This window comes from Desarmillaria tabescens (genome assembly GCF_030435595.1).
Source record: "Desarmillaria tabescens strain CCBAS 213 chromosome Unknown EV420scaffold_65, whole genome shotgun sequence".
In the NCBI taxonomy this organism is placed as follows: domain Eukaryota; kingdom Fungi; phylum Basidiomycota; class Agaricomycetes; order Agaricales; family Physalacriaceae; genus Desarmillaria; species Desarmillaria tabescens.
In genome coordinates this window covers 84,408-110,510 of record NW_026848364.1, presented here as the reverse complement: position 1 = coordinate 110,510, position 26,103 = coordinate 84,408, and the positions used below count along the sequence as shown (strand labels likewise).

Below are 26,103 nucleotides of genomic sequence, written 5' to 3'. Positions count from 1 at the left end.
TAGATTGTTGTAAATACAATTTTTTTTTGCTGACTCGGCCTCCTGTCCCATCCAGGAAGTACCTCAACCCTTAGGGGAAAAACACAATCCAGCTATCTTTGTCAACGTATCCCGCCTCTCTCGCCATATCCTCTGCAAGTTGTCGGTCATCCTCGTCCAACCTCAGAAGCTCGCGCACGGCGTTTTCGACTGTGAACGCATGAATCGGTGCTTGTTGGATGTGTGCATGGCACCGAATACAGGTATAAGCCGGGTTCTCTTTAAAGGCGTGTTCCTGTTGGAACCACTCATAGGTACAGCCTACACATACCGCATGGCCACATGGAATCATCCTGCAGATGTGCTTAGACTACAGCACAAGGACTGAGAGGATGGCTGGAGGGTGTGTACGTTACGGCCCACCAAAGTTTGCGGAAGCACACATGGCATGCCAATTCCTCCTTGACCTTGCGCCATGTCTGTCGGTGATGTTATCCTTTAGTTAGTAGATAGCTACGATGGCGAAAAGGTTGTCACACTCACCGGGTTGACCTGTGCCCAAAGGCGATCGACCTGCCCCCAAATATGCGCCAAACGCTCCTCAGCGTCACGACAAGCTCTCTTGGCCCTACGACGACCAGCTAGAACCTGGAAAACTTGCATTGCAGAGGGGTCCATAACCATGAGTAGTCAGCTAACCTGTTTGATGTAGCGTTCTTTAAGTTCGAGCTCGTCAATGCGTAAGAGGTTCTCCTGTACCATCCGTTGATGATCAGCTCGAATGCTAATTAAAAGCTGGCTCAAGGAAGTCAGTTTTGGGCCAGTCAAGGTACGCTTCACGCACTTGGGTGTTTAGAGTCGTATAATCAGTCAGGTCCTTGAGCAGCTTTGCCACATCTGGGGACTCCCGATCGATTCCTACCGCTCGAATGCTCTCCAACAGATGGTTGGTCAGCTGCACCTTAGTCAGTCTTCAGTGCGACTGAATGTGCCAGGTCACCTACGTCTTTGATTCGCGTGTTGGTCATTTCAGGCTGTGCAAGAAGAAGAATGTCGTCTCCATCGCTATGGTCGTTCCTTATACTACCATCCGCGTCAGGTTCACATTGGTTTGCCATGGCTCTGCATGCGTCTTCACGGATATTCCACGGTACACTACTATTCTAGGGGGTATTCCATAATTAGGCACACGACTACCCACACTTCAATAATGCACCTCACCATTTCAGGGATGACGTGATGATCAAATCGGGTGGAGCGTGACAATAACGCACCTTAATGCACTTGCACGGTCCTGGCAGTCTAAATATGAAATTACCCCATCAAGCCAGGCTGACATAATTGTTTGCTTTCATGTGGCAGGTGTTGGCGCATGGGCCCATATCTTCTTTGTTCATGACAGCAATGTCGTGACAGCGGCTTGGAAAGATTTCAGCCAGCCAACCATCTCCCTCCTTGGTTGTCTTCTATGCCGGCTTTCGTGCTTCATCTTGCCTCGTTGACCATGGTTCCTGTGTCATATGTCGCCAGGTCCGAACGAACTTTATCATATTCAAATGTCAGATCACACACCGCCTCACACCACCTACGATCGGGCTCGACGAGATCTCCAGATCTTACCTCGTTTTACCAGTAGCTCCTGTGTACCAGATTTCACCAATAAGAGGTCGCCATCCCTGTTTGTGTCATCTGCCTCTCCCCTCCCCCTACCCCAGCATGTCTTTCTCTCCCCACTCAGTACGCTGGGACCGTCCAAGCGCCTTTGAGTCTTCAGTTCCTCAATCGCCTGGGGTCGACCCAGATGAGCCACACGATGACACAGACGACGGAGCGATGGTCAGTTGATTGCCAATGTGAATCATGACCCGCCGCAACTTACCATCTACCCCTACAGGTGTTACCTCTACCTAGGTTGGGTACCACATCGGCGAGATTAGCCCGACTGGAACGCATAGTAATGGGACTCCCGCCACAAGAGGTATGAAACCTGTGTTCTTCGTGACCAAGTCCCACCCGTACCTAAATTTTTTTTCTTTCCAGGGAGGCGCTGATGCGGTACTGCCACTACACATGCAGTTACGGCATGCACAGGAAATAGCACGAGAGGTACGCGCCCCAGTTGTGCTCAGTCGTCTACTTCTAACACGCTTGTAGGCTCTCCTGCAGAAAGATGAGTTGGCAGAGCGCGTCCGAGTCTTGCAGGTCGAAGACTCCATTAATCGATCGCAGGCTGTTCGACCTTGAGGCATGTGTGGGTCATCATGTCCCCTGAAAACAGGGCTCAGTTTGTGGTGGAACACGAACAACCACTGCCCAACAGTCAGGCGAGTGACTCCAGTTTTTCAAGTGCTTGTTCCTTACATCATGCTTTTTCCAGGCATGGGCAACACTAGCAGAGGATGCCAAATGCCCGGTTTGCAAGGGATTGATGTGGTCCGCCATCATGTAAGTCGACCTTCACTTCGCCGCGTCGTAGCATTGGCTCATCTCTCCCGGCAGGTTGCTTGAATGCGGCTGCATCATATGCATCGCCTGCGTATTCAATAGCTTTGCCTCTCAGAAACTCTGATTTGAACTCCAAGCGGATGACAATGGGACCGACTGCGAGCCAATGATCCCTCTTCCCAACATTGTCAAACTTGTCGGGACCGGGAGCTTGCAGCTGGCATTGATCTGATTGTTCATTCGAGAGCTGTACAGGTCTTTGGAACACCATGACGTCCTGTCGCTGAAGTGCCCCATATGTGAGATAGCAGTGCACCATCAGCCCAAGCCTATTCGCGTCCTGGCCTCTATGTGTATGACACTGATTAGTCATGAGGCAGGCTCCGTGGCCTACGGATCCTTCATGATCCATGATGATGCTTTGAACAGTTTCTTTGGTGATGCCGACAATTCTCACATGGTGGTTACCTAGCAATGTGTCGTTTTTTTTGGCCATACTACCCCTCTTACGAATATCCTCTCAGTTCCTTCTTTTCCAGTCTACAAACCCGTATTTACAGCGAAATCCTGGTACCTATGTACAAATCGAGCCTCCCTTTTGTTTCTATTCACCCCTGGTACCATGAAGATAACAATTTAGCTGATTGTGGCTGCTACAATAGCTCATGATGATATGTTATGTGGGGGGGATATGCACCATCCCGATGCATGCAGGCGACTGAGGAGTCAGTGCCAGCATCTCCAACAGTGAAATAATCTCTGCTGTCGTTGTTCGGGACCATCGGCATGTGGAGTGGTGATGCTAAGTTCAAAGCTTGGTCAGGGGAGGACCTTTTTTACCTGTGGCGTGTCATGTGCCATTTGGATTCCCAACGGCTCGACTCAATCACTCTGCAACTTCACTTCCTATCTGGCCATGTGGATTTTGCTGTGTCGTCAGATGTTCAAAAGCTGTTGAAGGAGGTGGACGGAATCGTTACGAGTCGATTTAGCGGAAAAATGGGGAAGGCAGTATGCATGCACCTGCACTTGTATTCGAGGACGGGTCGGGACGAACCCGCCCGTGCGGTCTGGGACACTTTCGAGAGCGTGAGCCTGTGAGCCAGGAGTCCTGTTTACCCGATCGCTAACCCGCCATCGGTTTATCATAGAGCTGTAGCTGTGAATATCATAGTAGCTGTTGTGCCTAATGAATATTCCCTGTGCAGGTTGGTTCGTTGGTGTTTGTGACTAGCAGAATCTCTCATAGGGATTCTCAGTGCCAAGAAAAACATAGATACATTGAGATATACAACAATTACTGATACATACGATGCCCCACCCCAGACGTTACGATTTTAATTCATTCAGCATGAAAGCATCATGCTACCCAAGCTTCCTTCCAATCTTCCGGCACTTGAGCGCAGTTGATCGGATTGAACTGCAACAGGAAGCCTTGGATCCTAAAGATGTTATTCTTCTCCCTCTCTTCCTCCAGGCAGGCCTCAAGATGATTGATGTGGAGTCATAGTGCGGATAGTTGATCCTGGGCGAGTCCGGCCTGCCGGGCAGCATTTTGTCGACAACAGGGCAAGCTACCGAACACATTTGAGGTTTAGGAATGCCGAGCCAGCAAACAAAGCCTTACCGCTCTGGCGTAAGCTACTTGCATGCCCAGCCAGGCCTCCAGGTCGTTGACAAGGTATCGGACCAACTGGAGCTCGATCCTGGCATCTTGCAGACTCTGCGAGGTTGGTTTGAGGAACTCAGCCCGCCTTTTCACAGTATTCGAGTTGGATAACCTACTTTCTGCATTGCAGTATACTCCTCAGGGACCATGGGATGCTTTCGAAGAGAACGGCCCCACCCTGAAAAAAAGGCCGACATGCAGAAAGATAACAGCCAGGTCTGACATGCCAATGTTGGGTGATTTTAGCTCCACCAGGATACAGAAAGTCGGGATCGCAAGAGAAGCTTACAGCGTAGTGACGCAGATTGGCGACAGTCATAGAACAATAGCAATGGGTATGCAGAAGGGAGGGCGCCAAAACACCAAAGGCGATGGCTGATAACAAGGTGACAGATATTTTGCCTTTGGCCTCCACATGAATGTGTGAGACGCCACAGGGTCAGTGCTTCCAATGGAAGCATTTAGGGTTGGTCCGACTCGTCGGATTCAGCCTGGGACAGGATGCTACGGTGTAGACGGCATCTAGAGTTAAAGATTAAGCTAGAGTCAGTGTGCATCACAGATTCGCCCCACACACGTAAGAGGCTCTCTGGCAGAGTCTGGTTGGTCTCCAAACGGTGTCTCGCCATGGCTCATTCGGGCAGAAGTCAGACAGGCCAGTGATGTTGGCAGGGTACTGGTGGCAGATTTGGAAATGCATTTGTCTACGGTGTCGTCTCGTTAACCCTGACCCAGTAGGCCCTCAGGTATGAGTGTGTATCAATATGTATCATGTTGATTCTGTGTCATCACTCGTCAGTATCTGTTCCAAATGAATGATCATTCCCAAGCCCATCATAGTCAACAGGAAACCACTCGCGTGTATATGGAATAGCTGATTTCAGAATCATAGTTATTTGGATTGTAGTGGTAACGAGTACCCAAGTACAGTGCCCCTACTGATAGCTACGCAAGTCATCAAGCTTCGAAAACATATCCAGACCTTGTGCCCACCGTTGTTCTCGTTCTTCCCGTGCCTTCAAGAGGCCATCAGCATCGAGCGACGCCCAATATTCTTCACTGGTTTGAAAACCATAGTCAACCCAGCGGAACAAGCCACCTGCTGTATATTGTGTAAAGGAATACCGTCATTCTCGTTTGCCTATGGCAGTGTTCGAGTGGCGGAGGATGGCCGAGGGTATGAGAATAGTCGAACCAGGGGGGAAATCAACGACAAGTTTCAAGTCCCAAAGGACTAGGTGCCCCCCTCTTCGAAAGTTGTAACGGCCAAGCGCTGTGATGGTGCACCAGCCAAATGGTAGGTTCGCTGAATCGGTATGCCGAAAACAAAGTGTGCGTGGTCCAAAGTTGAAGGTCGCTGATGCAAATATGCTGGAGGCCCAGTTGAGCACAAGGGTCGCGTCGTGAACGAGCAGGTCGCATAGATGAGTGGCGTAGTAGTGAAAGAGATTCGGAGCCCATGTAGCAAAAGCAGCTGTGAAATGGTGAATCACAGGTCAGAAGGTTATTCTTGTAGGCACATACAGCTCGCAAATGCAGCCAAGTGAACGAAGGCAAGTGTGTTCAAAAGGGCCATCAACACGGCGGTGTTGCTTTTGTTGTGGTGAAGGTTTTGGGGATGCTGTCAGGGTTTGAGGTCATGGTGAGTCTGGATCATAACAGTGAAGGCGTACTGTTTGGCCCCCTCCATAAGAGATGCCGATGCTGAGGGCGCCGAACTTGCCACGTCGGTGCTTCCGCTGATCCTCTGAAAACTTGCATTGCTTCCGGAGGCTTTCCAAGGATTGGATGGCCTCCTCGTGTACCTCATTCCATTTAGGGTCATCGGGTTGTCCTGCCAACGCTGCAATGATGCGGCCCTCCCGATCAATAATTGGAGTCGGGGTGCTGGGAGGGAATGAGTTTATCGAGCGGAGGGATCGGTGGTGTATGTACTGACCGATCCAAGGGCAATGCCGAAAGCTGTATTCAGGACTTAGAAGCTCATCCAGCGTATGCTCCCTTTTCCAACTTTCCTCCCGTAACCCGACGTAGGCTGTACTCGCATGGGGGGCGGAATCTGTGTCAAACTCCATCGCGATCGGATCCGTCGCATGTGTGTGTTTGAACCGGAGTGGGGGAGGGACCTCGTAGTCATAGGCATAGCGGTCATCTTTGGCACGTTGGCGCTTAAGATGCCTGTTCCTCTTCGATTGACGTTTGGCGTGCAACTTAGTGGATGAGGCGGGTTCAAGGGGAGGCAGGTTGGGGACATCAGCAAGGCTAAGGTTCTCAGGCGTTGGTGAGGATGGTGGCGGGGTTTGGGGAGGCAATGAGAGTGGGGAATGGCTATCAAACGAGTCATAGGCGTCGAGGGCCGCCAATTTTTCCTCTTCCTGAACTCGGTCGCGTACCAGAGCTGGAAAGTCAAAGGAGGGATGAGGTACGGTGATCGGCATTGCCCAGGGTGAAAATACGCGGTCTGAACACGTCTGAAAGGGGGGCGTCAGATGTGATATGGGTGAAGGCAGAGGTGACTTATGCGTCGCGTCAGAAAGTAGTCTTTCAATACTCCTGGAACAGAATGGCAGGTCAGTATCAGTTCACTAGCAGGGCAAGAAGGATGCCGCGTTGGGTTAGCTAGAGGGGTCATCCTCTGAATATCGAATTCCTGGGCTCGAGTATTCGAAATTCGTCTGGAGGTCTCGTGCCCATCCAACGTGATGGTTTACAAACAAGGAAACGTACACGGGAGGTCCACCATGTCGGAGGTTGCAGAAGCAAACCGTGCATGACGGTGCTCACTTGGTAACCTGGTTGAGGGTCAGGGCCCAGAAGTTGAAAGACTGAAAGAGATTGTGCCATCAACAAGGAGTATTCACATCATGGGACCAGTACCGCAGACTTGGCCTGGACCGTTTGGCATGCCTCAGAGATCTCGATCAGCCTCAAAGATGCATTGATGAGTGCTAGATGCAGATCTCAGGTGTGCGATTGGCCATTGCTGCATTGTTCATTAAGGATCAGTGTAATGCAATCGCATGTACATGGATGTACATCTGTGTACATTCGTGTACATCTGATGAAATGGCACTTGAAAACAAATATTGTGACCACGCACCCGAAATCCCTTCAATCGTTTATTTCCATTGCGATGAAATTACACAGATAATATTGCGACTTCAATATACCCCTCTGACACCACTCTTCCTTGTGACACTTGTCTAAACTGAGCCCTTTGTCCGTCATCCATGCCACGCTCCCCTTCTCTAAGTTCCCATGCCAGTAGACCCCAATGTCATTCTCAGTCGACTCGCTGCAACATGGAGCTCACTTATGCACTCTGTCAACCAAGTTCTTCAAGCCACCCATGGTGATCCCCATCGCATCCATCTCCAGAGCAACGATCTTGCTCAGTTCGAGAATGTGTTCAAACTGGTATCTCCCACCATTTTCCTATTGTTCGTCCTCTCATTACCTCCATATTCCCTCAGCACCGGAACCTCCTTGATGCTAACTCTCAAATGAACCTGGATGTCAGCATTACACAAATTCAGCCACCTTCTTCGTGAGGCGGCTCTCACGTCAGTCTGATCCCTCATCCCGACCCCCCACCCTCGTTCAGGCCCAATTCAAATCATCCGGCAGACCTGGGCGACCGCATGCCGATATCAGCCCGCTACTTTTACAATCCCTCACACAGACCTATGGCGGCACCGCCAAAATTGCTACCCTTCTCGGCTTCCACCCTCGTACGATCCGGTGTTACCAACTTCGATGGGGCCTGGTTTCCGCTGGCCTGTCTCCTCGTCAGCTTGATTTTATTGATGAATCTGGTCGTGCTCATTACCATCATCACTCCTCCCTACCTCGCATGTCGACCCTCACCGATGAACACCTAGATCACATCATGGCGGAGATCCTATGTGACTATCCCAACCATGGCCGCAGTCTCATTGACGGTGCACTTGTCAGCCATGGCGTCCGTGTATCCAGGGATCGCGTTGACGCCTCCCGTCTACTGTGTCCACGGTCCCTGCTCCTCCCTTTCAGGTGATGTAACATTGCTTGTAATAACTACCACGGTCCCGGGAGCAAATTCCATGTGGCATCACGACGGCAATCATAGTAAGCTATTTGACCCATGCAACCCCTCTCTCTGAGCATAAGCTGGTCACTAATATGAACTTGTAGATCTCATATGGTGGAAGATCGTTTTACATCTCTTCATTGACTGGTCTCAGCCGCGCTGCGGTCAGCATTCGTGCTCATAACAACAATCGTCCGGTCAGTGTTCTTCAGCTCTTCCTCAATGCAACCCTTCGGTGAGGGGTACCCAGCCGCATGCATGGGGACTGCAGTCTCGAAAATTTGTATGTCGCCCAATGGATGGAAAACTACCATGGGGTCGTACGGAATTCCTACATTTGAGGCAGGTCTGCATTTTGCCATGCCTTGTCACATTTCTCGAGCTGATCCAATCCCTCTCAGGTCCGTTCACAACACCCGCGTTGAACGCATGTGGGTTGATACCTCTATCGGATTTTCCAACAAATGGAAGGCTTTCTTTCTCTCCCTCGAACACGACCATGCCCTCAACCCTCACCTCAATCAGCATATCTGGCTTATCCACCATCTCTTTCTAGCACACATTGACCAAGATGCTGCAGACGTGGGCTGAACACTGGAACAACCACAAGATTGCACTGCAGGGCCATCGCGCTACTCCTCTTCAGATGTGGATGGAGAGTCAACTCCTCCATGGCGCTCAAGGACTTGAACATCTTGCTTCCGATGATCCTGCACTGCACCACTCCAGTTTGCCAGTGTTCCCAACCTGGGCCTCAACTGACGACATGCTCCGTAATCTTCAGGCTCGTCAACGTGTCCAGATCGGAGTGCAAGAAGGCAGTGGTAAGTCCATCGCTCAAACCTTAAATTGCCCTCTCATATTTAGATACATTCCTAGTCCCCCATACCCTTGCCTATGTTCCTTGTGAACCCCCCAACAACTCCTTTTCGCCTATCGAATATGATCTCTTTGTAGGTCAACTAGCCACAGGTGGCCCCAGACACAGATTGCTGCCTGGAGTATCAAAAGCTTCGCTGGATTTGGGGACTACGTCTTATGGTTACCATCCTCGAAGCTAGAGCTCAGCCCGTCTCGCCCGATCTGTAGTTGACATGACTTTGATGCAACATCCATATATAATGATACATGACATACCATGGCCTTGGACTTTAACCTACATGTTTGGCGAACTCCCCGGGTCATCATCAGCAAAGGAGTTAATTGGCCATTGCATCTTTGGGAAAGAAGGGGTCACAATACTGCTGACGCATTGTCCAAGCAGCTATGAACCCATGCTACCCTAGGGAGCAGACATTACTGTCTTGCTCTCACCGTGGTAGGTGTTTGACGTAGGCCAACGTGTGGCAATTGCTTCCACAGGCCACAGATCGGCCATCAGGGATCATGGGGATTTTTGCACGTGCTTACGGTCCAGCCAGGCCTGAATGACCATCAAACTAAGTCGTCTTGTCCCGCCACTCCTACGCCCGCCTCGCCGACTCTACCATTCAGTTCGGATTTTCCCAGCTGTACCGCAAGGTCATTGGGCTACACCTCGACATCTGTCAGTGTATCTTGATTTCGCCGCCTACCGGAGAAGGAGTATATTTTTGTTTTAGTGTCGACTATGCAATCGGAGGGCGAGTACACCTTCGAGCAACTCTCGAAGGATTCCACGCCGCTGCTGCGTTACTCTTGACCTGGAGAACGTGAGTAGCTCCCATTCGTTGTGGGAACACAATGTTTTAGTAAGCCTTTGGAACAGCCCTTCAAGGCTGGGAAGGACAATGCGGCGCTCTCCTAGACTCTCACACACTCCTAACAACTCCCAACTCCCTCAGAGGCCTATTACAACCCCCTCTCAGTCGTGATCAAACCATGTACTTGTGGGACAACTACCATTATGGGCAAGACGACCAGCTATGTTGGCCACAGCCGTATTCGCCCCTGCGTCCTCACCTCGGGTGTATTCGCTTTAGCTGTACCGATGCCAAGCTTAAGCCCTTGTACGAACTTCCTCGCCTCAGTGATTTCATACCATGGGACGACTCCTCTGCCATACGGGGTCCCGGAATGTGGCAACCTCTGCAGTTCGCCCAGTTTCGTGAGGCCTGCCTTCCCATCATCCGCGCCGCTGAGGACGGCACCTGGGATGAATCTCACAAAAATTTGATTCTCACTAATGCGCATTACTTGCACATGTTCCTTGAACATGTCCAAGCGCTGCCCTTGGTATTCGAACGGCTGTGCCTCTGCATGGCAGAGATGCAACATCTGGCACTGGAGCTTCAGGCTATCATGGATTACATCCTTGTTTATCGTCCCCGCATGGCTGGACTCGCAGAACGACCCAATGAGGAGGGAACCGGGGGTGCCGAGAGCCTGGTTGGAGCCTTTACCATGAATCCCACTGTCGCTCAGGAATTTTTATGAGCTGGCATTCCCGTCTGGTTCATACATCCTCTAAAAATGGCGGGAAAGGTCCGCATCGACTCAGTGGAACCCATTCAAGAGCTGCATCACCTAAATGTTCCCTCATCCTCCTGCCAGCTGGCAATTCGCTCTATTCACGTTGGAGCTGCCACAGACGAGGAAAAGTACAAAGCAATAGAACGTTTCACCCGCTTGCACCTAAATGCACCCAATCCTTTCAACCTAGTGCAACCTCAGAAGGCCGTTGAACCTGAGCCTGCTCCCTTGATTGCTGACCAAGTGCGATACTGTCCTTGTATGCTCTTTCTCCTCCCTTAGATACCGCTGCTGACCTCCACCCTCTTCACACTTCTCAGATAAACATCCAGACCTATCTCGTCAAGGGAAACAAAAGTCAACTTCATTGCTGCCGACAGGTGCAGTGAAGAAGTTCGACATGGTGCACTATCCCTTACTCCTGCTGTTGGTTGACACATGGCTACATGGTTTGCTTAGCGTGAATGCTGACAAGTCCTGCCCTCCTTGCGCCGCGTTTGGGTATGCCTTACCTCGACCCAATCTTTTTGTCACCATCAAATCAGCAGAGAAGCTTAACCTCATGATAACCTCATGGTTGCGGCTGCGGCAAGGTCTTCTCGCTCGATTGCAGGTCCACTTTAGTCCAGAGGTCAAGAACCATCAGATGTGGCAAACCATCCTTCAGATGGACTGGCTACACCCCCAAACAGGTGCATCAGGCACACGTGGAGAACAAAGTCGGCGAGACCAAGTGATAGCATTTCTCGACGGCTGTCATGCAGAGTTAACCGTGGATACCACCCTATCCACTGAGGGTTGTTGGGGCCACAAGACTAGCTCAGCGCTTGGGAATGATGACGTGTGGGAGATCCTGTGGGAACTGGCAGAAACCAACTTTCGCCTTGAATTTTCAGCGCTCGACCAGAAACTTTTTCAGAAGACTGATGCACAACACTGCAAGCTCGTGGGCCAGTGTTTTCCCTATGGACAGTGGAATCTGTTGCATTGCGTTGACCTTGGGAGCATGAACTGGGGTTTGGTGCACTCCAATTGGATGCAGCACGCGCCCTATGTCTTCTCCATGTGTCGTTGCATGCAGGACTGGCGTGGCTGTCCACCCTTGCTTTCGTCGGACAAGTCCAAGTATTCAGAGGCAGACGTGGTGCAGATCGAGAAAGATATGGCCTCCTTTTACTGTGAAACGTTCTTCATGACATTTGGACAGGCGCCCATTCTACCAAGGCGATTACCTCGCACGCCCCTCGTCCCTTTCATACCTGAAGCACGTAAGCTTTATTTTGCCCAGGAATCGGGGTATATCCTGGACGTCATGAAATGGGAATAGTGGCGGAAGGCTTAGAGCGGTAATGATACATCCTATGATACAATGTATAATATAACATCTTGGTGTATTGTATATGACTCGCTACAGTTGGTAAATTTTAGTTTTGCTCTCCATGACCCGACCAGAGAAAATTTTCATGTTGAATAATCATTCTCCCTCAGCGGTCCTGTCCCTGTTTAGGGATTGAACCCACGACATACGTCCCCAAGTTCGGTTAGAGCCGAGCAAAAATTCTTGAGTGACAACTTACTCACTACTTCTAATTAACTAATTAGCCTACTGTCCTTTTTTGCCAGCGGCAGACTGAAACTACTTACACAAGTTCACCTCTGACATTCAATCTACTTATGGAAGTCAACCAAACAACCAAACATCTGTATAAGGAAGGAGGTGAAATGCTTGTGTATGTCGACTGGCTAGCGAGTCTAGACGAAACTGACCGTTTCTCAAGTTAGTCCAGGCCTTCACATCTAATCTATATTAGAGTCTGTCAAGTTGCGATCCGGCCAGCAGTATCAGGTGACTTGCACATTGATCAACATCAAAATTAAAATTCAGGCCAGGCTTATCAATTGGCCATCACATCATTTGACAGTTGACTGCCCTGCAGTCCTTAATTAGTCTTACGTGTCGTGTCTGTTTCCCCATCAATCCAACCTTCAACAGGTACAGTTCTTTCTCTCCGATGCCCATGAACAGACAGCAATGTCTGGTTTACCCCATTTGGACATTGTCGAACAGGGTGCCGGGAGTCGCATTCCAGCCAGAGAGCTAACGACAGAACCCTCCAGAGCCAGACATGTCCGGCCTATATCATCTCGCAATTCTACAGAATGTATTCCAACTCAAACATGAATGCGACGTTTTGGAAAAGGTTATAATTTCCCCCCTCGAATCTGTGTGTCATTCCAATCATTTCCTTTGCAGAGAGCCGCACAAGCCGAAGAAAAGGCTCACCGCGATGAGGAGGATTTGAAGTTTATGATGACAGTCTGTCACCAGGTCATTTTTGTTGTAATTGCTACCTGACAACTTCAGTATTGATGTCTGTGCTTTCCATGGGAATCGAGTAAACTAGAAAAGGCACAGCATTCTATCGACCATCTCAACGTAAAACTGAACCAAGCGTGTGATGCAGAGAAGCTCATCGAGGCTATGAAGCAGGAACTGACATGCGGGTTTTGCTCCAATGAGCTTAGAAGGGCGTACAGGTGTGTAACGCGTATGTGTCTCTAGCCATGCGTAAGGTTGAGTTAGCGGTGTACAGCCTTGTCTGTGGAGATACGTTTCACCCTGCCTGCCTATGGAGCTGGTTCGCTCAGCACATGCCGGAAGAGGCAGGTTCATGTTGGCTCCGTCGACCAAGACGCATCCTTGGACCTAACCTGCCCTGTATGCAAAGCTGACATTTGCCCAACCTCCCATGCGCAACCACAAGATTGAAAAACTCTGTGCAAAACTTGGGTATGACGACCAGGACCCCGCTGAATATATTTGGGAGTGGTTCTTTCTGGCACCTTCTGAATAAGTCCACACATATCTAGACGCATGTACCTCGGTTGGTCAACTGCTATGATATAAGGACTATGTAATATGCACAAATTCTTCATGCGAATTTACAAAATATATCCTCCTCCTCCTGGCTTTTCAAAGTACTTGTGCTGCCTGTCTGCTTGGGCAATCGGTGTGAATGATGATCTCTAAGGTCACTATGATCTCGGCTCTCCTTCACGCGTACTGTTCTGTGCCCTCTAACTTAGGGACAAGCGATCACATCTCCACACCTTGCAGATAGACCGAAATACACCCAAAGAAGATGTACCACAAGCTAGCTTTGCAGGAAAGGCTGTCAAATCTCCACCGTTGAGATGGCAATGCAATGTCCTCAATACCTCTTTCAAGGTTCATATTCCAGCCTTCGTAATCACCACCCCCTTGCACCTCTCGGAATGCTCTGACGATTCAATTACCCCCGGACTCATGTGGCAGGGATGCTCGAGGGTGCGTTGCAGGGTTTTATCATTGATACGAGACCCTACCCTATCTTGCTCAATATCTAATACCTTTTTGCTTATGCTTCGCAGGGAGCTGGCATGTTGTGTGGCGTGGCAGTCTCGAGCACGACGTGCAAGCTGGGTTTGAAAATCCTAACCCTTACCCTCGTTCTCGGCATCCAAAGAGTTGTCAACGTCCTTCCTGCAGCCATTCTCCCCCCCCCCCCCCCCCAAAAAAAAAAAACCTTGCTGAAAATGCCAGCCAGCAACCACAAAGTCGCCTTTGCAGAACCTTCTGCGAGACGCCAGTGTTGTAACCTGGCTTTACCCTGCTCCGTCTGCGCAGAGTGGATGTATGGGTAAGCTTTCTTGTTCAAAAATCCAAACAAGACATGCCACTGATCATAGCACACCCGTACTCTCCAGGAGCTCTTCGCCCTCACCAAACGTCGCTCCCGTGCCTGTATTTTTGGCTGCGCCTGCCATTCTGACCGTCAGTCAGGCAGCCCTGCCTCCGCTGCTCCATCCATCGCCATCACCACCCCTCTCTCTCCCTGTCCCAGCATTCACCGGTCATTGGCCAGCTTGTAGAACACTGCATGTCTTTGTTGTCGAAGGAGTTGGGCCCGTTCCTCAAATTCTATGCGGTTGCACCTCAATATTCTGCTTCGGTGCCAGACTTGCGGGGAGCCATGGACCGGCTAGCTCGCGTGTTGCGTCTATTCCGACAACTGGTGAACATGACAGACAAGAGCTTTAGGGAACAGTGGAGGGCACTCAGTTTGAAGCGTGATCGGCAGGATCCCAGGTGGATGAGTTACATTGCTCATCTGGAAACAACGGTTAGATATATGTAAATCGCCTGTCTGAAGTCGCCGTAACCCATATATGTAACACGAAATTTACTATTATCTTTTATTGAGCTCTTGCTGTGTGTTGGCATTCAAGTTTTGTCCCTCAAATGAGCCATTCACATCTCCAAAGTGGCTGTATGCATGGCAAGGTTTGAGATCGGGCAGAAACGGTGCATTTCTCAATATCGACCAACAGCAAACTTCCAGTTGACAGTAGAGCCCAACCACTTACATAGGTGCCTAACGCAATATTATAGTACTTTAGGGAAAAAAACATCCCAGCTGCTGTCGTCCTCATACCCCACCTTTTTAGCCGCCTCCTCACAAAACAGTCGATCGTCGTCGTTCAGTCTAGGCAATTCATGCATGGCACCCTCGATCGTAAGCGCCTGCAAAGGATGCTGGTCAGACGTGGTGCCGCACCATATGCAAGAGAAGGTCGGTTGCGGAGCCTCTTTGCACTTTTTCCACCATTTGTAGGTGCAAATCACACAGGTAGTATGACCACAGGGGACCATCCTGTCAAATACGACTATGCGTCAATGGCAGGATCTCGTGAACCATGCAAAACATATGTAACAGCACTCCAAAGTTTGCGAAAGCAAATGTTGCACGTTAATTCGCCTTCCACGGTGTGCCAGTCCTACGTCCAGCGTCATTATAGGTTTGATTGGGTGCTAAGCTAAACTACTTACCAGCCGTAATGTGGCCCAAAGGCGCTCAGCCTGGCCTTTGCTTCACATCGCCTGATCCTCTGCATCACGGGATGCACGCTCTGCACGATGACGACCGTCACACACCTGCGAATCCATCAGCGGCTGAGCGGTGAGGGATTAAGGGAGTGCACCTGTTTCAAGCACCGCTCTTTGAGCACGAGCTCATCAACCAAATTGAGAACCTCCCCGGCGATGCGACATCGATCTGCTCGCACAGTAGAAAGAAGCTGAAGGTATTGGGAAGGTTTGTGTCAGCGAAGCGGTAATCGAACATGATGCGACATGCACCTGATTGTTGACGCTGAGGAATTCGTCAACCTCCTTGAGGAGGTCCTGCAGGTCGGATGCGAGGGATTGTACGTTGCCTTTCCCCACCTTTTCGACCAAACGAGTAGTCAGCTAGATGGCCAAGGATCAGTAATTCCTGTCCCCAGGAGAGGTGGTACCCAAGTGCTGCATACCTCCTCGATTTTTGCGGTGGAAGCCATCACGATATATCAAAGCGAGGGATGGATTTGGGGAGACCAGATATATATAGAATATATGAAGACGCGTACCCTACGGTATGCTTCCGAATACATTGAGCTCGTTTGCAACCTTCCAGGGACGACCTGCACTCGCGTCAGTATTGCAGCAACTTTTACATGGCAAACCATGGCTTGCCACTGTTGACCAAGGATGTTGACCACGGAACAGGCATGAAAAATGTCAACGAACAATTGATATTAATGACTGCAACCAGCTCCTTCACGTGGCAACGAATAAATCGGTTCCCAGACATCAGCGAACAATCACAATGAAACATCCGCGGCCTTCAACTTGTTGATGTCGTCAAACCGATCATCAAGCTCAAGCCTGCAATGAATCTGATATATGAAAGGTCAATCTGGTGGGACTGCCTCTGTGTCAGACTAAACCAACCGATCTTATTTGGTAACAATAATTTATATCCCGACACAACACTCAACGTAAAGCTCCTAAGCTCTTCGTATTTATTTTTGGCGGAGGCCACAACAGATTATGTTTGGTTCACCATCGCCCCAACGTTAACGTGAACCACACAACTATTGTACGAACATTTGAAAGTCGTTGGGAAAAAACTCTGCCAGAACATTTTCACTCATCGTAAAGCTTCCGTACCTGGCAGATGGGGAATGAATGCTAGTGAGTGCAGTAGCAACCGTACCCATGATGGGCTGTGGGGCAGGACATTGGGTAACCGTGACCTGACAAGTTGGGCAGGTGAACTCCATTGGAGGATCACCTCGACATAGGAAATTCTCCACCCGCGGTCGGTTCAACATCTGGTCTACAAAAGCCTTTCGCACACATGCAATGCATGCAATGTGCCTGCAGTCCGTTAACCTGTGGTTCGATGAGCTGGGAGAGACGTTGCGAGTCAAAGTACTCACATCACAGCAGCCCACATCTGCGTGCGACAGATGGTACATTTGGCAGCTGACGCCAAGGCCGCTATATACTTAGAGACGTGTTAGCCACTAACTCTTATCAACTTAGATCGTGCTTGGATCGCTACTCGCACTTCGGTAGACGATACGCAAGCAAGTCAAAGGCGACTCAAGTCGATGGGACAGATAGTCACGAAGAACGGAGTTCGATGTTAGGTAGATTAAACCTTAGCCGAAGCTGGGGTTTAGACCAGCTGAGGCTCTACTTAAATACACGTTGCGTAGGTTAAAAATAATACCGCAGCAACGTCCGATCAAGATCGCAACATAGCGTAAGCGTAAACACGTAAGAAAAAGAAAAGAAAAGAAAAGGAAAGGAAAAAAGAAAAGAATAACCGTAACATTACCCCCTCCTTAAGACTCATTCGTCCCGAATGAGAATATATCTCCTTCCTTCCACAAGAGCGAGACGAGGGGCTCCCTTCTGCTTTAAAACAGCTCTGCTTGGGCCTCCGCTACGCCTTAAAAAAGTCACTTCGTGCGTTCGGCCTCCGACCCGTACATTACCTAGATTCAGGCTCCTATAAATCCTGAACCATTCTGCGCCGGTTAGGCCTCGTCTGTCAATCGGGATCCGCGATCCCTAAGGGTTCAATGCTCATGCTTGAGCGGTGGAAATCCCCTTCTACACCGTAAGTTTTTTCTTTGTTTAGTGCTCCCCCGTTTCGGAGGAGTCGATGGATTCGCCTTGTGAGGCAGAACTTCGCGATTCCGAGTAGAATGACCATTCGTCGTCGTCTTCGTCATCGTTGTCATCATCTTCATCTTTATCCCAATTTTCCGTGACTCTTTGGAGATTATCTACATCCGATTCCTCATCATCGGAGTAGTCGCGAGTGTTGTCAATCCCATTGAGCTCCTCCGAGTGCATAGGTGCAGTGCATTCTGAGGAATGGACGGTTATGATGTCGGTGACGCAAGGCGAGTCGGGATTATTGTATTTAACCGGGAGGTTGCGAGGTATCTTGTCGTCAATTCCAACGGTTTTCCCTTTTTCGTTCACTGTCCATACCATTTTTTGAATTAGGGTCTCGTAGTCGTTCACGAGGTCTTCTGCATTGGCCATGTCAGAACGTTTGACCCACGAGCTTTCTTCCGCCGGGTATCCCTTCCACTTGACGAGGTATTCGGTGATGGTGCGGCGGGTTCGTCCGCGACCAATAACTCGATCTCTTTCTCCAACGATCTCCTCAATCTCGTACTCTTCTTCTTCATCGATAAGTTCTGGGGGCGGCCGCTCCGGTCGTGGTTGATTAGGGAATGTAGGAGCTTGGTACGGGGTCAACAGGGACTCGTTGAATCGGTTATGTATGTGCCATTTCGCGGGGAGCTTCAGTTCGTATGCGGATGCTCCTTTCTTGGCAACAATTATGAAGGGTCCTACCCTTCTGTCTCCTAATTTCTTTGTCGGACGGGGAAGGTTTAGGTTGGTAGAATCCAACCATACCTTGTCGCCGACTCGGTATTCCCTTGCTTCCCCTTTGTGTTTATCGTAAGCCTTCTTCATCGTTTCTGCCGCTCGTTCCAGCGATTCTTTTGCCTTCTCCTGTACCTCTTGAATCCCTTGGACGAGTTTCAAGGCGGCTGGTACTGCGTCTGGTCGTTGTGCCGTCTTAATTACTTGTCCATCCCGTCCGAAAACTACCTTATACGGGGAAAAGCCCGTGGCGGAGTGTTTTCGGTTATTGTGAGTGAAGGCGGCGAGAGATAACCAATCGCTCCAGTCGTCTTGTCGATAGTTGACGAACATCTTTAGATACTTCTCGATCTCCTGATTAACCCTCTCGGTCTGTCCATCTGTCTGAGGGTGATAAGCGGTGGACGGGTTTCCTGAGACCTGGATAAGAGCATAGAATTCTTTCATGAATTTGGACACAAAGACGGTCCCTCTATCCGAAATGACCTTCTCCGGCATGACACCGTAAGGTACATAGACGTGGTCACGCAAGATCTTGGCGAAGCCTAAGGATGACAATTCCTCGGTGCAGGCGATAGGGATGATGGTTTTGGAGAATCGGTCGACGATCACAAGGATTGAGTTATTCCCTCTCGAATCCGGAAGTTTGGTGATCATGTCGACGGAAATATGAGTCCACGGGCGATCCGGGATTTCATTTGGGTGGAGGGGTGCCTTTTTGGGCCTGCGGTCAGCTTTGGTCCGCTGGCAGATCTCACAACCCTTCACGTAGACTTCTACTTCCTGATGCATCCGAGGCCACCAGTAATCCCGAAGGATGAGTTTCTTCGTTTTTTCTATGCCCGGATGTCCCGCCGTTACGTGATCATGCCTCAGTCCAAGGATTTCGCCTCTCAATCGTTTGTCTCTGGGTATATAGATGCGCCCGTCGTAGTACAAGAGTCCCTGTTGTCGGGAGACTCCCTTTTCATGATTAAGAGAGTCGGCGATGCCTCGATCCCATTTTCGCGCGTCATGGGTAGCTAGTTTGATCTTTTCGTGGAGTTCTTCGGTGGTGGGCATGACGAGGGCTTGGAAGTGGGCCGGTTTAAGCACCATAATGTCTTTATTGTCTCCCTTCCCTTGGTCATGGTCAGCTCGTCGGGATAGTAGGTCCGCCTTGCGATTTTGGGCCCCCGGCTTGTGGTGTAGGGTAAACTGGTATTCAGCCAATTCGGTGACCCACCGAGCCTGTCGTCGATTGAGTTTTTGGGGTTTGCGGAAATACTGGAGGTTCGAGTGGTCCGTCCAGATTTCAAAGTCTTCTCGGGCGCCCATGAGATACTGGCGCCATTCTTCGAGTGCGATCATAATGGCTAATAGCTCTTTGTCGTAAATTTCGTAGTTTCGCTCGGTGACTGATAAAGCCTTGGAGAGAAAAGCGACGGGTCGCCACTTTTCTTCTTGCCATTGCGACAGGACGGCCCCGACGGCTCCTTCGCTGGAGTCGGCCTCTACTCGGAATCTCCCCTCGTCGAGGGGAATGGATAGTACCACATCCTCACGGAATAAATCTTTCAACTTCTCAAACGCTCCCTGTTGGGCTTCTCCCCACCTCCATTCCGCCTTCCCGGTCAGGTTGGTAAGCGGTTTGACGTGTTTGCTGTAGTCTCGGATGAATCGTCGATAGAAATTACAGAAGCCCAGGAATGACTGCAGCTCTTGTTTCTTGGTTGGCACCGGCCAATCCAATAAACCCGCGATCTTGACTGGATCCATGCGGATCTTTCCTTCGCTGATGAGGACACCTAGGTATTCGGTTTCCTCGACTTCAAACTCGCATTTCTCCGCTTTCAAGAACAGCTTATTGTCTCGAAGTATCTTGAGCACTTCGCATACAATTCGCTGATGATCCTTCTTGGTTTTGGAGGCGATGAGAATGTCGTCGAGGTATACTGACACCTCTCCAGCCGTTATGAGGTCCTTGAAGATGTCATTCATCATCCATTGGAACGTAGCGGGGGAATTGGTCAATCCGAAGAACATCACTAGGGGCTCGTAGAGACCACGATTCGTCCGAAAAGCGGCCTTCCACTCATCCCCTTGTTTTATTCTGACGTTATTGTATCCCCATCGTACGTCCAACTTCGTGAAGTATTTTGCCTTCTTCAGGCGATCCATGAGCTCCCCAATGAGCGGCAAAGGGTAACGGTTCTTGATTGTCATCTCGTTAAGCTTGCGATAGTCTTGAACGGGGCGAAGTTTCCCATCTTTCTTTTTAACGAAAAAGAAGGGGGAGGCCATGGGGGACTTCGAGGCTTGAATCTGACCCGTGGCGAGGTTTTCGTCTAAGAACTTATCCAGTTCTTCTTGTTCGGCCGGATTAAGAGGATAGACCTTGCAGTCCAGATTCGCGTTAGCGTTGGGGATGAGTTCAATGGCGTGATCCCAGGGTTTACGAGGTGGTAGTTCGTCGAAGTTTTCTTTGGCGAATACGTCCTTGAAGTCTCTGTACTCTTCCGGCACTACTTCCTCAAAGGTCTTGACGGTTTTGCGGGCATTGGCTTGGGCGGCTAATTCGTTGGCTTTAGTCCCCATGGCCCGAACGTGGAACGCTTCTTCGAAATCTATTACCAGGATGGTATCCCCTTCTTCATATTCCTCCCATCTGGCTGAGGGGTCGGTGTCAGGTAGAGAGAAGGGGATTTTTCGGCAAGTACAGTGGGCCAAGGTGACCGCCCCGGTATCCCAATCGATAAGCGGGTTGTGCCTTTGTAACCAATCGTGCCCTAGGAACAACGGGGTAGAGCCTAGATCTACCACGGCCAATTCGATCCGCTCCACGTGGTCCCCAATACGCAGCCGTACTTCGGCATACTCGGTGATGTCCCCGCCCTTGTTTCGGGTCCCATCGGCATTGTACACCGGAACCGGGCGGGCCGCCTTCTTTAGGTTGAGGGCGTGACCCTGGGCCCAGGCCCGGTCTATGGAGCTACCCGTTGCCCCGCTATCTACGAGGGCCTTTACGAGATGCGTTTCTCGAGTGTCTAATGTTTCCAATTGTACGTTTATGGACACGTTGCGCCCCTTCCTTCCTCGTATGTACATGGGCGGTTTGGTGAGATCCTCCATCCACTCCCATCTGTCTCGTGCCTCAGCCGCTGTCTCGGGTTGCTCCTTGAGCGCTTCCCAAAGCTCCATTGTTACTTCGCCGCGGCGTCGGGGGTGTACCCAGCGGGATAGGGTGGCGAACGCGGCGGATTCGTTGTTGGCTAAGCGTAACGCTCTTCGGGTCCAATGTGGGCCGAAGGGCTCGTAGTACGTGTCGAGGACGGGTTTTCGATTTTCGTCCTTCAACGTTGGTTCGGGGGTCGTAGGAGACTTCCCCTTATGCACGGTCGTCGGGATGTCGGACCGTAAATGGGCTTCTTCGTCTTCGACTTCTTCCACAGATACTCGTGGTCTTGTACTCGTGAGCGGCAGTTGGTCGCCGGGCCGGTCGATAAGGCCCCTCGGCGGCATTTGGTCACCTTCCGACGAGTGGGTAGAGGAGGGCTCGCTGCCCTGTGTTCGGCCCCGGCCAAGGGCGCTTGGGTGCGGCGTTGTAACCTCTACGACGATCCTGTACTTATCCTCATTCCTAACGCCGGCGGTACTCTCGGAAACTCTAGGTAACCGCACACGTATTGGCTCATCGAGGGGGTCGGCATCGTTTGCGGATGAGTCCACTACTAAATGTAGGTGGTCCCCTCGAATCCCGGCCTCAGCTGCTTTGCCACCGTTGGCGGGAGGAACAACCTGTAGGGAAGGCCCACCCGTCGGAGTCGTCGGCCGATTCTCCCTGCCGGGGCGACGACCACCACGTCTGGCGTCCATCTTGTCCTGACCTGAGGCGCTTGCTGGGTACTCCAGAACTTTCCCCGTTCGGTCAGGCGGGGGTGTCAGAGGTGGACCAGCCCCTAGGGGTTCATTGTCCATCGCTGGTTGCGTAGGACAGCGGGAATCCCCTCCTACGCCATGAGCGTTTTGCGATTCTTCATTCTTAATTTCTTCTACTGGTAACGCGGCGAAAAAGTTGGTATATTGGTCATATGGAGTACCTACATGCGTAGTATAAGTCCGATTAATAGTACAAGAGCGCGCACCAGATGAAATTGAGTCCTTTGCTGACGCCGTCGAATCGCTTACTTCGACGCCGGCTCGTCTTTTGACGACTTCTCCTTCTCGTCCTTGACCTCCTCGATCTTCGTATCCTTTCCTAAGTCTTCTTTTTCGGCTTCAGCAAGGAGTTGGCGGAGGCGGGCGACGTTGGGCTTTTTGCGAGGGGGGAGTTTAACGGGAAGCCACTTCGACTTGTCGTCGGGGCATTTATGCTTTGGGCTCCACCCCGTATTTCCGCACTTAAAGCACCGCTTATCGGACCGGAGCTTGTCGATTTCCATCGGCTGCCCGGCACCACCGTATGTGGTTCCCGTGGCGTCCCTCTTATCGCCACCTGATCCCTTCGATTGGTTGCCTCGACCTGAACCGCTCTGGTTCGGGGAGGTCTTATTGGCGAGGCCCTGGGCCAAGTCGTACCTGTAGTTGGCGTCGATCCTTAGGACTCGCGCCTTCCATTGTGCGTAGGTCGTGGGGCGCTCGTTGTCCCCATGCATAACCATCTTTCGCACCGTCTGCCGGATGGCTACTTCCACTGCTTCGAACATCTGTTTCTCATCATGGAACTCTCCGCACTTGTGGGCCAGCCGCTCGAACTTTGCGAAGAATTCGACTGCGGATTTGAAGTCCGCTTGTCGGACCTTCTTCCACTCTGCCTTCCAGATTGCGAGCTCTGCTACTTCTCTGAATTCCCTGGTTAGGTCCTCGGAGAATTCCGCCCAAGTGGGGAACCTCCAGTGCCCGTGTTCGTCCCTGTACCGATAGTATTGGTCGCCCCACCATTCCTTCGCTCTTTCCCGTAGGTACCCTTGCGCGAATGTAATCCTATAAGGGTTTTGCCCCTGGCTATTCATCGTGAAGTGCATCGGAAAGACCTGAAAATACATTTCACAGTGATGAAGGAACCGATTAATATCGGTGGCTTCCCCCGTAAAGTATTCCGGTTGCGTGATCAATTTGGGCTTCACGTCGTTCCAGGGGTTGTTCTCTTTTCCCCCGGCTAGTGCCCAGGGTGGAATGGGGTCCGGAGGGGAGGGGATTGAAGGGGGAACTGGCGGATTCGGCGGCCTTGGGAGCGAACGGAGGCGATAGTTGTCGCCCGGCGGGGGATACCCGCCGGGGTAACTAGGGGGTTGCCGAGGTGGTTGAGGCGGCGGCATCGGGTGCGGCGGGAAAGCAGGTTGCTTTCCCTTGTCCGAGGGTCCAGCGCCTGGATCGTCCATTTCATCATCGTCCGGTCCAGCCCCTGCCCAAAACTCTTCCGTTGCAAGAGGATTAGGCATGGGTTGGGGCTGTCAGTATGGCTCGCAGCCTTGTTGCGGTACTTCAGGGTTTGCGATGTTCCAGACTAACGCAGCCCGATGCCACGTCTCTACTTCCAGGATGTTCTTCATCAAGTACACATCTCCCAACGTTTTGGCGGACCGATAGTCCTCGCCCGCCTCCGTAAGCAGCCACTGGGAATCTTTCTCCATATCTTCCATCATGATTTCGTACAGCCCGTGCCATGGTAGAATCTTAAATATCGTTGGGCGAGGGTGATGCGGGTGGACCAGGAGGGTCCGTACCGCCGTCATTACTTCCGTCTCGAGGGTGCTGCTGGGCGGCTGACTCGGCGTCCTGGGCCTCCTTCCTCTCCCGGGCGAGCCTGGCTCGTTGGTCAATTGCTCGGTTCCGCCTCCACCTGGCGATGTCCGAGTCCTCGTCGCTGATCTCGGCCTGGTAGGAGTTCCAGGCTCTTCGCTTAGCCTCGAGGTCAAGACCGGCCCTTCGTACCGCGCCTGAGTATTGGACGGCGGCGGCACGGATTCTGTTCTCGACCTCAGCGTTGGTGGCGTCGGGCTCGAGGGGTAGGTCTTGCCAAGCTCCTCCTTGGAGGGCATCCTCTTCGGCGCGTCGAGTGCGTGCGTCCTGCGCTCGTCCTCTGTCCATTCGGGCCTGAACGGCTGGGGACTCCCTGGCATTTCGCGGTAGCTCGAGCGACTCGACGAGCGTGTGATAGAGGAGCGTCCAAGGACGCTGGGTTTCAGGGACGGGGTCGGCGAAGGCTCGCGAGGAGACCGACGGTTCCCAATCGGGGACTCCGGCGAGACGCTCGGAAACGGTAATTGCTCCAAGTTCCTCGGCGTCGAGGTCTGGGAACTCGCTCCAAAGCTCCCTATCCGTCTGCTCGTGCGGGGCGACGGTGGAGATGACCTCGGAGGTCTCGGGCCTCTCAGGGATCGGGTCGGGCTCGTCTCTGGGCGAGACTCTGGCCACAGGAGTCTCTTCCCTCCGGTCGGCGTAGACCCACCCGGTCCTAATGTGCCAGCCAACTGGCTCTCCCCGATCGGTTGGCCAGGAGCCTGAAACAGGCTGTGACCCATCTGTACGGGTGGTAGATGCGGAGGCTCCGAGGCCAAGCTCTCCGGAATCGCTGTCGTAGTCATCCTCTTGCCTCTGAATAAACCTCCTTCGCTCTGCTCCGAGGTCTGGGTCTCCCCAGTTTGCGTCAACCCACTTTGTGGACGACCTCCCGCTCCAGTTATCTCCGGTATGGGCTGCATCTTCCTCCGTGTTCAGGTAGAGGTCGTCGAGGAGCTCGTCGAGTCGGGTCTGTTCCCACTCGGTGAGCTCGTCCCCTTGCTCGGGGTCAACGCTTTCTTTGCCCTCGACCAGATTCCTGGTGCCTTGTCCTCGGCCTCCGTCGGGACTTGACTCGCCTTCGACTGGAGACTGGTCGAAGAGGCCTGGTAGGGGCGAGTCTCCTCGGTCGAGGAGTACCCCCCGGGTATCGGTGATGTCGACGGAGTCGGTTGTTTCGTTGGTGGTGCTTCTGTAGGAGTCGGTGCTCGACTCTGAGGATCGCGAGTTGGGTCGCGACGATCCGTAGAGGGACTCTCCATAGAGAGAGTGTAGCTCTAGCTGCAGGGGTTCTGAGGTTGGTAGAGTTTGCTGAGAAGCCACGGGGATATCGATCACCGGCGGCGGGTATGCGGGTGCGCTGGGCACGTAGTGGAAGGGAAGTTGAGGTCGAACCCTTCTCTGTTGTCGGCAGCAGCGGAGTGTGTAGTATAAAGAAATGGATAAGAAAAAGGCGATAAAAGTTACGAAGATTGTGGGAATGGCGTCGGACCAGGGCATCCGTGAGTGAATCTATCCGCTGCGTAGGTCGACGATTGACCATGCAAGCTGATAGATCGCTAGGATGGTAAGCACGATCAAGAGGGCGATAATCAGGCTAAGGTCGGTCTCGTAATTGGAACCGTTCATTAACGAGATTTCGCAGGTTTCAGTGTCGGATGTGCTCGTTAATACCAACAACAGGATTGTCAGTATCGAGGCGAGCTGAAGGGCGAGAACGAAGGGTTGCGTGTTTTTAGAAATGACGTAGAAATCCGACCCAGAAGAACAGGAGAATTCCTGCAACTACCGGGGTTGGGAGATATACGCAGGCGATGACAACGTTTAGGATGGCCACAAAGACCAAACCTAGGGGGTCAAGGAGTAGGAACTGCAGAACAAGGTCCGCAAGAAGGATAATGGCGATCAAGAAGAGTATGTTGGGCAACAGCAAGTGTGTTGGGCAACGTAGGA

At 51.5% G+C, this 26,103-nt stretch overlaps 5 protein-coding genes across 5 annotated transcripts; 2 read left to right on the top strand and 3 right to left on the bottom strand.

Annotated features, from left to right (window-relative positions):
- Positions 1-70: 70 nt before the first annotated feature.
- On the bottom strand, positions 71-1,097 carry EV420DRAFT_1649751 (uncharacterized protein; the record flags this gene model as incomplete). Its single annotated transcript, XM_060478353.1, has 6 exons — positions 71-300; positions 359-458; positions 523-627; positions 679-774; positions 824-934; positions 984-1,097. 6 exons carry the CDS (start codon positions 1,095-1,097, stop codon positions 71-73), a joined length of 756 nt encoding a protein of 251 aa, XP_060324246.1.
- A 598-nt stretch (positions 1,098-1,695) lies between these two features.
- EV420DRAFT_1485396 (uncharacterized protein) lies at positions 1,696-3,050 on the top strand (the record flags this gene model as incomplete). Its single annotated transcript, XM_060470212.1, has 7 exons — positions 1,696-1,815; positions 1,874-1,957; positions 2,020-2,085; positions 2,134-2,181; positions 2,357-2,424; positions 2,680-2,884; positions 2,949-3,050. The coding sequence occupies 7 exons, from the start codon at positions 1,696-1,698 to the stop codon at positions 3,048-3,050; spliced, it is 693 nt and encodes a 230-aa protein (XP_060324245.1).
- Positions 3,051-5,220: 2,170 nt separating this feature from the next.
- Positions 5,221-6,531, bottom strand: EV420DRAFT_1485394 (uncharacterized protein; the record flags this gene model as incomplete). Its single annotated transcript, XM_060470211.1, has 3 exons — positions 5,221-5,567; positions 5,618-5,714; positions 5,767-6,531. The coding sequence occupies 3 exons, from the start codon at positions 6,529-6,531 to the stop codon at positions 5,221-5,223; spliced, it is 1,209 nt and encodes a 402-aa protein (XP_060324244.1).
- Positions 6,532-8,013: 1,482 nt separating this feature from the next.
- On the top strand, positions 8,014-11,940 carry EV420DRAFT_1485393 (uncharacterized protein; the record flags this gene model as incomplete). The annotated part of the gene is made up of 9 exons (XM_060470210.1): positions 8,014-8,104; positions 8,126-8,200; positions 8,267-8,326; positions 8,375-8,445; positions 8,719-8,986; positions 9,607-9,853; positions 10,124-10,529; positions 10,626-10,872; positions 10,934-11,940. The coding sequence occupies 9 exons, from the start codon at positions 8,014-8,016 to the stop codon at positions 11,938-11,940; spliced, it is 2,472 nt and encodes an 823-aa protein (XP_060324243.1).
- Positions 11,941-14,842: 2,902 nt separating this feature from the next.
- On the bottom strand, positions 14,843-15,992 carry EV420DRAFT_1485392 (uncharacterized protein; the record flags this gene model as incomplete). Its single annotated transcript, XM_060470209.1, has 7 exons — positions 14,843-14,921; positions 15,021-15,028; positions 15,049-15,307; positions 15,484-15,588; positions 15,649-15,731; positions 15,793-15,903; positions 15,966-15,992. The coding sequence occupies 7 exons, from the start codon at positions 15,990-15,992 to the stop codon at positions 14,843-14,845; spliced, it is 672 nt and encodes a 223-aa protein (XP_060324242.1).
- Positions 15,993-26,103: the final 10,111 nt, after the last annotated feature.